This window comes from Arachis ipaensis, chromosome B5, assembly GCF_059453495.1.
Source record: "Arachis ipaensis isolate K30076 ecotype BB chromosome B5, ASM5945349v1, whole genome shotgun sequence".
Lineage (NCBI taxonomy): Eukaryota > Viridiplantae > Streptophyta > Magnoliopsida > Fabales > Fabaceae > Arachis > Arachis ipaensis.
In genome coordinates this window covers 157,058,920-157,068,468 of record NC_142440.1, presented here as the reverse complement: position 1 = coordinate 157,068,468, position 9,549 = coordinate 157,058,920, and the positions used below count along the sequence as shown (strand labels likewise).

General features: G+C 38.8%; 2 protein-coding genes across 2 annotated transcripts; one reads left to right on the top strand and one right to left on the bottom strand.

Moving 5' to 3' along the window:
• Positions 1–252: 252 nt before the first annotated feature.
• Positions 253–762, bottom strand: LOC107641503 (uncharacterized). Its single transcript, XM_016344992.2, has one exon. It carries the CDS (start codon positions 760–762, stop codon positions 253–255), a length of 510 nt encoding a protein of 169 aa, XP_016200478.2.
• Positions 763–1,149: 387 nt separating this feature from the next.
• LOC148566362 (uncharacterized) lies at positions 1,150–6,893 on the top strand. The gene is made up of 19 exons (XM_088486211.1): positions 1,150–1,459; positions 2,073–2,348; positions 2,462–2,954; positions 3,027–3,235; positions 3,412–3,489; positions 3,577–3,642; positions 3,721–3,789; positions 3,865–4,066; positions 4,303–4,389; positions 4,619–4,684; positions 4,768–4,836; positions 4,938–5,003; positions 5,088–5,571; positions 5,659–5,745; positions 5,861–5,926; positions 6,081–6,215; positions 6,351–6,463; positions 6,534–6,627; positions 6,714–6,893. The coding sequence occupies exons 8-19, from the start codon at positions 3,942–3,944 to the stop codon at positions 6,885–6,887; spliced, it is 1,566 nt and encodes a 521-aa protein (XP_088342337.1). The 5' UTR covers positions 1,150–1,459; positions 2,073–2,348; positions 2,462–2,954; positions 3,027–3,235; positions 3,412–3,489; positions 3,577–3,642; positions 3,721–3,789; positions 3,865–3,941; the 3' UTR covers positions 6,888–6,893.
• Positions 6,894–9,549: the final 2,656 nt, after the last annotated feature.

The window sequence follows — 9,549 nt, the reverse complement described above, 5'->3', positions numbered from 1 at the left end:
GATTGAGATAAATTGGCTAAAGGAATTGGTTGTGAAGGTTTCTTGAATCGATTTAGCATGTCTTCATATGCTACCAGGTATGATTCTGTTTCAACTACTGTAAACTTGCCCATTTTTGCCATGATAGTGCCAATGAAGCCTTGATATTCTTCCGTGACTCCATCAAGAATGGTTTGAATATATTCATCTTCAGAGAACGGTGCCTCTAAGGCAATTAATGAATCTACTAATTGCCTAATTTTTGTAAGATATTCAGTAGTGGTAGTAGTGAGTCTTACAGACTTTAATTGTGATCGAAGACTCTGAATTCTTGCCACGTCCTTCAATTTCCGTAACAAACTCAACCTTATAAGGCAAGTTAGCAGAGATTCGCTTCCCGTTCCATAACCCTACGTACTGCTTGATCTGACCTTCCATTCCGTCGAGATCGAGCTCCGGAACCTTGGGAACATGATAGACCTTGAGCGGCGATTTCACCCTAACGCGCGCACCGACCTTGCTGACCTTGGAAGATTCTTCTGCTTCTTCGTCTTGTTGAGAAGAGAGTTGAACTGCGACCTCGCACCTAACGAGGCCGGTTAGGGGACGGCGCGTGGGGGTTGGGAGTGAGAGGGCGCATGAGGGTTGAGGGAGTGAGAGAGGGTTCTTGGGGAGAATCATCCATGAAGAAGTGCAGTTAGGGGAGACGCTCACGGAGGATGAAGGCGAACACGCCCTTGTTGGGTAACTGCTACTGCTGCTCATGCTCATGCTCATGCTCATGCTCATGCTTCTTTGCTCAATTAAGTGCTTTTTGCTGTGTCTTTTATTTTTGATTTATTGTGTTGTGATTATTATGATTCTTATTTGTTAGTTGCTCCCTCCTAGGGGCTGGAAGTGAGTTAATCTAGCTCATGAGCCAACTTGAACTCGACTCGTTAACAGCTCGATAAGCTAAGTTCGTGAGCTGGTGAACCAAGCTTGAGCCTGAAATTGAGCTCATAAATTAAATGAGCCGAGCTTGAGTTTGGATAAGCTCAGCTCATTAGCTCGTGAGCTGACTCGATTATATATATATTATAACAATCTTAATTATTTAACATTTATATTTATTTTTTACATATAATTTTAATATAGGACATAAATAAAAAATTTATAATTTATTGATAGATAAACAACGGGCCTGCTACACATACAAGTTTACAAGCTTACAAGTTGGCCCAGCCCAAATAGAACTCACGCGCATAAAGAGAGATAACATGGCGTGATTGCTCCACACTACAACCGTTACGTATGGCAGACTCTTCCACTTCTTCCACTTCTTCCACTTCTCAAAGCGCTTCGAAAACAAGGAAACCCTCCCATTTTCGAGCGAAAATCAAAGTTCAAAATATACAAATCGTTGTTCGAAACCTCCATTAAAATACCATCAAACTCTCCGTGAAGAATCTGAAGAGAAAACAAAGCAACAATACTCAACGTAAGTTCATTAAGATTCATGTATATTTTACTTTTCTTCTACGTCGTTCTTCTAGGGTTTACTATTATTCTTGCTTCTTTGTTACACTGTTCTAAGTTCTACGTCGTTCTTCTAAGTTCTACATCGTTCTACGTTCTTGTTCTAAGTTCTCCTGCTATTGTTGTTGATTTTTGGGGGTTTATTCCATAGATTGGGGGTGTATACTGCTTAACCTTGTAATGTGGCTTGATATTGAAGCATGGTTGAGTGATATCTGACTGATATCTATATGGATGTATCTGAATAATATCTATGGGTGTATCTCACTGTTATCAATGGGTGTATCTGATTCTTACATATGGGTGTATCTTACTGTTATCAATGGGTGTATCTGACTCATATATGCGTGTATCTTACTGATATCTCAATTAATTTGATATTGAAGCATGTTTGAGTGATACCTGACTGATATATATGGATTTATCTGAATCATATCTATGGGTGTATCTCACTATTATCAATGAGTGTATCTGAATCATATCTATGGGTGTATCTTACTGTTATCTATGTGTGTATCTAACTCTTATATATGGGTGTATCTTACTGATATCTTTGGGTGTATTTTTCGTTTCAGAGAAAATGGCAGCAAGAAACCAAACAAAAGACCTTAAGTGTGCCACACATTTCCTGAGTGATAAGTTTAGAAACATGACTGAGGAGAAGAAGGCAATTGTGAGGGATCTCGGATTCGGTGGGTTGATGCACATCCCACCACTAAGGGTGGATCACCAACTCTTAAGGGAACTGGCAAACAACTTCAAACTTGGGGAGAACAGACTGAAGACAGGATATGGTTCTTTCCAAATAACACCAAAGACAATAGGTGATGCGCTTGGCATCAATGCAACAGGTAACTAGCTCAAAATTATAGGTGTATATTAAGTTAATGCTTGGGTGTATTTAAGGTTGATGCTTGAGTGTATTTGAACCGACTTTGATACTTTGTTGTTTTCCTTTTTGTAGAAAATCTGTTTCCTGAGAAAGTTGAGTATAAGAAACTTTCTGATGATGACAAAATAATTTATAGAAGATTCCAGGGTAAGACCCTCAAAAGTCTTACCGATGAAATGATGGAAATCGGCGTTGGCAACGAAGAGGAACGCCTGATGTTCAAGAGGATATTCATCCTCTACATACAGATGGCGTTCCTTTTGCCAACGACGATAAACAAAATATCGGCCGTGCACCTGGCCCCAATTTTTAAGATGGACGACATATCGGAGAGAAACTGGGGGGGGGGCATGTTTTGACCTTCATGGTCAAGGGCATCACAGACTACCAGGAGAAGAAGAAGAAGGCAATTGATGGCTGCCTCTTCGCCCTGATGATAATATACTTTCATCTTTCAGAAAACAAAGGCAAGAAGAGGGCTGAAAGACCACCAAAGCCCTGGATTGCCAACTGGACTAAGGAGCAGTTGGTGGAAAGAATGACTGCAGAAAGAGAGGAAATTTTGGTAAGTAAATATAATATGTTGCTTGTATTTTATTTACCTGAATGCTGCTAGCTAAAATATCTAATGTTTCAGGGGATTGTGAAGATGGCGGAGACAAGAGCAAGAGAAAAAATGAAAAAAGAAGAAAAAAAAGAAATAAAAAAAAACAAAAAAAGGAAGGCGAGTTCAACATCGTCTTCAGAGAAAGAAACTACTGACAGTGACACTTCTACCTCTGAGTCTGAGACTCAAGAAAACTCAGAGGATTCAGGAACAAAACACCGCAGCAAAAAGGGGAAAAAGTAAGTACCATACTTGGGTGTAATTTTTTTTCGACTTGGGTGTATTTTGTTGATCACGTTGGGTGTATGTTGTTTATTAAGCTGGGTGTGTTTCGTTTGCTGCGTTGGGTGTATCTTGTACATTCATTTGCGTGTTTTTTTTAGTATGTTCTAAATAATGATTGTTTGCCTTCCAGAATGGACTCCAGAAAAAGAAAGAAGAGTCAAGAGAGGTCCGATTCTGATTCAGAATCTGAATCTGAATCAAGTGATGAGTAATGTCCTGAAATTATTACTCCTTTCTTTTGGCTTCATTATTAAGATTTCGTGTATTAACTGAAGTGTCTCTTATTAACTTATAGGAGCGAAGAATCATCACCGGTGGAGAAGGAAAAGAAAAAGAAAAAGACAAAAACATCACCAAAAAAGTAAGCACTTCTTTGGATAATATTCTGTAATAAAATTAATTTTTTATTTCTGATTGGTACTCTTTTTTTTCCACCCAGAACACAACCAAAAAAGAAAAAAGTTGTTGTGGAGGATTCACCTCCTAAAGAAGATCAATACTTTGACGGGTACAGTACCTCGTAAGCTATATTACCGTTTATCATTGTAATTATTTTTGTTAACATCTTCTTTTATGAATGTAGTGAGACATATGAAATATCAAGTGACGAACTAGATGAATGACTAGGGCAAAACGTTGATAAATCTGCTGCAGAGGGGTATGTCTTGTTGGGCTGTCTATTTCATATTTTGGTGTGTTTTGTATACTAATAATTGTTTCTTGTTTTGCAGGGAGAACCAAGCTGACCTGCGATCGACAGAAGGTCGCTATGTGTCCTCTGAAACGTAAGAAGCTTTATTATTTAATAAAATCTTGTTATCATGATTTGGGTGTATTTTGTGGAACCATTTCGGTGTATTGTGTTGATCAAGTTGGGTGTATGTTGTTTATTAAGTTGGGATATTAAGTTTGTTGTGTTGGGTGTATATTGTCCATTCGGTTGGTTGTATCTTGTGCATTCATTTGAGTGTATTTTATACTTGTATCCTATTTTGTCTGAATAACATCAAATCTGTTTTAGAATACCGGCTGTGACCTTGGGAAGTGATGATCCTTCCTCTCAAGGACGCACAGAACAGAGTAGTGTAAACCAGCCGTCACAGAGCATGTAATTTCTCTTTCAAATAACCGTTACTTTTGTTCTTCTATTACCCTTCTACTTCTAATTATGTATATATATTTTTTAGAAAAAAAAAGCCCTTTATTATTTTATTCAAGAAAAAAAAGGCAGAAAAAAAAAGCAAAAACTGCAAGTATGTAAGTTCTCAAAAAACAAAGCATGTCTTCTTTTTGAATTGTTCGGGTGTATTTCTTGAATTTCTTTGGGTGTATTTTAGGTTGAGTCCGGCTGATTCGAATATGATGGTTGTGAGGGAACAGACACCGTCGGATGCGCTTACAATGTGAGTTTTCCAAGAATATTTAAACCTTATAACCTTATTATTTTCAAAAGCGTTGTTAACCCTTCTTTTTTCTTCTTGTTTAGAGTCTCGATTCAGATTTTTGTGCCTGCATCCCAAACCCCTATGCTACAGATTGAAGGGATTACAGAAACGTAAGAAATAGTATTGGGTGTATATTTGCTAACAGTTTGGGTGTATATTGTTCCTGATTAGTTTTTTTTTACACCATGATTAATTTTGTATAACTGTGCAGCACTCCTGAAACCCCCAAACAACTTCAAGAGACCACACCCACGCTTCCCCCAGCTCCAACTAAAATGTAAGTTCATCAGACTAAAATCAATCTTTGCTTATCATCCGTATATTCTTATTCTTATTCTTATTCTTATACATGATGACGCAGTCATCCAGACGCAGAAGATGCTGCTGCCCTGTTGATGATGGCACGGACAGCATCCTATGTTCCTAAAACAGATCCAGGGGTGTCATCATTCAGCCTTGGATTGACTGATTCAAGCCAGGAGGGGGCGTCAACGCAGGAGACAGAAAGGGCAAAATCTCCAGAATCTGCAAATTTGATAGAACAATTGGATGATTTGGTCCAAAAAATAGCAAGCAGTGCGGCGAAGGGAAAAAACAAAAGTCCACAAATTCAGAGGGGGGTTGGGGGAGAAAGTTCTGCAAAGTTTCAAACTCCTGGGGGATTATATCAGATTACGGATGATATGAAACAAAAGTGCTACATCTGGGGGACGAGACTGAAGGAAGATGCAGATGGCAATACTAACGAGTATGAGGAGATGTGCACTCTGATTGGCCAAGGAGAATACATTTTGATGAGAATGCACCTTGTATCCCTCCAGGCAAAAAGTGATATAGAATCTCAGGTAATATTAGAATAACATTAATGTTTTTACACCAAAGTCAATTGCAATGCTTATTAATGTAAAATGGATTTCGGCATATATTTCTAGATTGTATCTGCCATCTGCCTCATCCTCAACCAGAAAAATGAAAAGAGGTTTCAAGAACAAATATACTGTCTCCCCCCCGATATTGTGGTAAGTGTTACTTCTACGAACTTTGGGTGTATTTTTTGTATTGATTTTGGTGTATTTTTTATGTTCAATTGGGTGTAAGTTTAGTATTACATTTCTTGTTTCGCAATTCTTGCAGAGCATGGCACTTTCGGATCACCCAAAGGGGGAATTCGTATCACCGAAAACGAAAAAGGAATTTAGGGTGGAAGCCTACCCGAGTTTCATTCCCTTCATAGATAGAAAAAAAATTAACTTCGCATCCATATGTAAGTTTTCGTTTGCTAAATTTGTTAGTACGCTTATTTACTTATATGCCAAATAAAATAACACACTGTTGAAATGTGGCAATCCTTCAGATTTTTGCTCCTGTTTGCCACTCGGGGCATTGGTGGTTATGGCTGATAGATACAACGAAGCGGAGATGTCATATACTTGACCCACTACACAAAAAAGCTCCAAGCGATGAGAGAAAGGCCATTAATAAATTCACTGTAAGTTGCCTCTGTCTTCTTTACTTTAATAGATAGGTCTATTTCGTTATTTGTGTTGGGTGTATATTGTCCATTCAGTTTGGTGTATCTTGTGCATTTATTCGGGTGTATTACTAATTTGTTTTGCTATTTAAGGGATATGTATTTTCAAGATTGATAACATATGCCGGCGGGGAACCTCTACAAAAAGGGAAGAACGAGAAGAAAATTAAAGCATCATATGTTAAAATATCAGGCCAAAAAACAAGGTATAAATTTGTGACTCTGAACATCAAACTTTCGTAAATGAGATTTGTAATTTATTTTCTTCGTTTTCAGCTATGACTGCGCTATCTACGTTATGAAGTGGATGGAGTTAATTGAGCCGAAAAACATCAAAAAGGGGAAGTATGAATGGGATATTTGGCCACAGGTAACTGTCTTTAGAACTATATAACTCTGTATTACTTTACTGAATTAATATTGCTGTTTACTAAAGAATATACTTTTTAATTGTAGGAGGAGGTGGACCACTATAGAGTGGAGTATGCTTCCCGGATACTATTCAGTGAGATGAATAAACAAAGAGATCGCGCAATTAGAGAGAGTAGTGCTATAAGGCTGTCGAAGCCATCCTCTGTATTATTGAGTCCGTTTTGTCAGATTAATTCTGCTGATATAGAAACTGCGTAATCCAACTGCTGGGTAGTTTGTAAATTGAACAAATAATGTAAATATTTGCCATTTATCAACAACTTCTATTCCATGTATATTTTTTCCCATAGTTAAACTATCTGTGCTGGTAAACTGTCTGTGATGTATTCAAAAGCTGTATTACAGGTGGTAAAATATGAAGGAAAAAATCAAGGCATATATAAACGCAAATTATAAACTGTTACACCCAACGCAAGTCTAATAATACACCCAAGATTGCATAAAATATACACCCAAACTGTCTGTGCTATATTCAAAATGTATGAATTACATGTACTAAAATATGAAGAAAAATATCAAATCAAATATACATCCATAACCTGCGAATTTTTACAGCTTTTGTTCTATATGTATCTAAATATGTGTCTATATGTAAATTGTGAATTAACAAAAATACACCCAAAAGAACAGTGCTTTTACACCCATATTCTATAAAACTATACACCCAAAGAGTTATCCCCCTGCTGCTGGTACCCTGAACTGATAATTCATAACGTGTCCTTGATATTGGCTGGAATTTGAATGCGCCGCTGATGCAGCATCAAACAGGTTTATCTGAATATAACACTCACACATTAGCTAACCTATTAACGAGAAAAATAAACTCAATCGCCACAAATTTAAAGAACATTACTTTTACCTCGCTTAAAACTTTCGTCTTCTTCTTCTTTGTGGCATTTGCAATCTGTTTCTCCAGCTTTGAACCTAGCCTGTTTTTTGGACGTCCTCTTGTTCGAATCCTTGGCGGGCTTTGAAGCTCGTTAACGGATTCCAAGTTGGCGTCTTCGTGGGATAAAGAAGATGTCCCCTTCCTTTTGGCTTTTAATGATTCCATCTCGGCCATGACATTATCGTACGCACGGTGCAAAATTGCAGTCAGCTCATCCGATTCGGAGGCAAATTCGCAAATATTTTGCGAACGAAAAACCAATTGGTCGAACCTCTTGCTTCTTGGCTCCATCAGTGGCTCGTCGTGGCTGCTCTTGATGTGTGTGTGTCGCCTCTTTACCTTCTTGCTCCATCGTTCCAGTATGTATCTAGGGAACACTTGGCTTACTTGTTCGAAGCTTAACACGCTTAGTGCGTGACGGCACAGTATCCCTCTCGACTCGAATAATAAGCATTGGCATTTTACCTCGGCTGCAACTGAGTCGTAAGTAACCAAGAACTTGTTGAATATTGAGCTGGAAACTTGTTCTCCGACTTCGTATACTGAATAGCCTAGAGCGGAATTCTTTAATATGGTGATGCAATTCGCCTTTCCTCTGAATTGCGCTTGGACTTTCCTAAACTTTGTGTGAGTGTACGCCTCTTGAAACTGAGCTTCAATGGAGGATTTGGTTGCACACGGTATGACCGTATGAAAATCTGCAGCATCTGATTCTCTCTCTGCTTGCTCCCTGCTTCCGAGGCAATTATCGTATTGTTTGACGAACTGAATAAGCGAGCTGTTCCGGGTGATATACTTGTTAAAAAATGAATGCATGCTCTCGCTCCTTTGTGTGCTTCTCATCCCTGCCCAGAAGTGGTGATCCAGATAGATAGGAACCCATATGTGACGGTCTTCGTACAGATCTGCATAATACACCGAAACACAGACTGTAAATACACCCGAGAGAACATGCAGTATACACCTCTGCTGCAGATTTTAAAAAGACATTACCTGAAAGCCACTTGTTGTCCGCAAGACCAAAATTCAGCAGAAAATCATTCCAATTCCTATCGAATGAGTCTTTGCTATGAGAGTTCCAAACAACATGGCTCATTTCTTGTTCGATATCGGCATGTCCCTTGTACCCGTTTAATTTGCTAGGAATCTTCTTCATGATGTGCCAAATACACCAACGGTGAATTGTCGTTGGCATACAGGCCTCTAAAGCCATTTTCATTGATGCGCACTGATCGGTGAGAAACCCTTTCGGAGCGTTTCCTCCCATGCAACGAAGCCAGCATTGAAATAACCATTTGAATAATTCAATTTCTTCGTTCTTCATCAAAGAGCATCCGAGAAGTGTTGACTGACCGTGGTGATTCACCCCGACAAAAGAACCACAGACCAAATTATACCTGAAACAAATTACCATGGTCCAGAATGCAAAATCATTAGGTACACCCCAACAAATGCTTCGTATACACCCAATGGAACAGCCAATATACACCTCTGCTGCGGATTCGTAAAAATACATTAATTTAGCATCATAAACAGGGGCAGTTTGTTACCTGTTTGTATTGTAGGTGGTGTCGAATGAAATGACATCTCCGAAATACTCAAAGGCAGCTCTGCTTCTTGCATCGGCCCAAAAAGCCAGTTTAATCGATTGATCCTCTTCGAGTTGGAGCTCAAAAAAGAAATTTTGATTCTTCTCTTTCATTCTTAACAAATATTTCCCGAATTCCTTTGCATCTTCTTGTTCGGAAACATTCCGCACTTCCCTGGTAATATAATTCCTCACATCCTTTTCGATAAAATTTAACTCCCGGTGACCCCCGGCAGCCGCAACAAATGATTGGTAGGTTTTGCTTGGTCTGATACCAGCCTCCTCGTTATTCTCTATTGTACGACGAATGGACATGCTTAGTTCCCTGTGCTGTTTGAGTATCTCTGCTTTGCTTGGACAGCAGGGGTGTGAATGATCGAGCA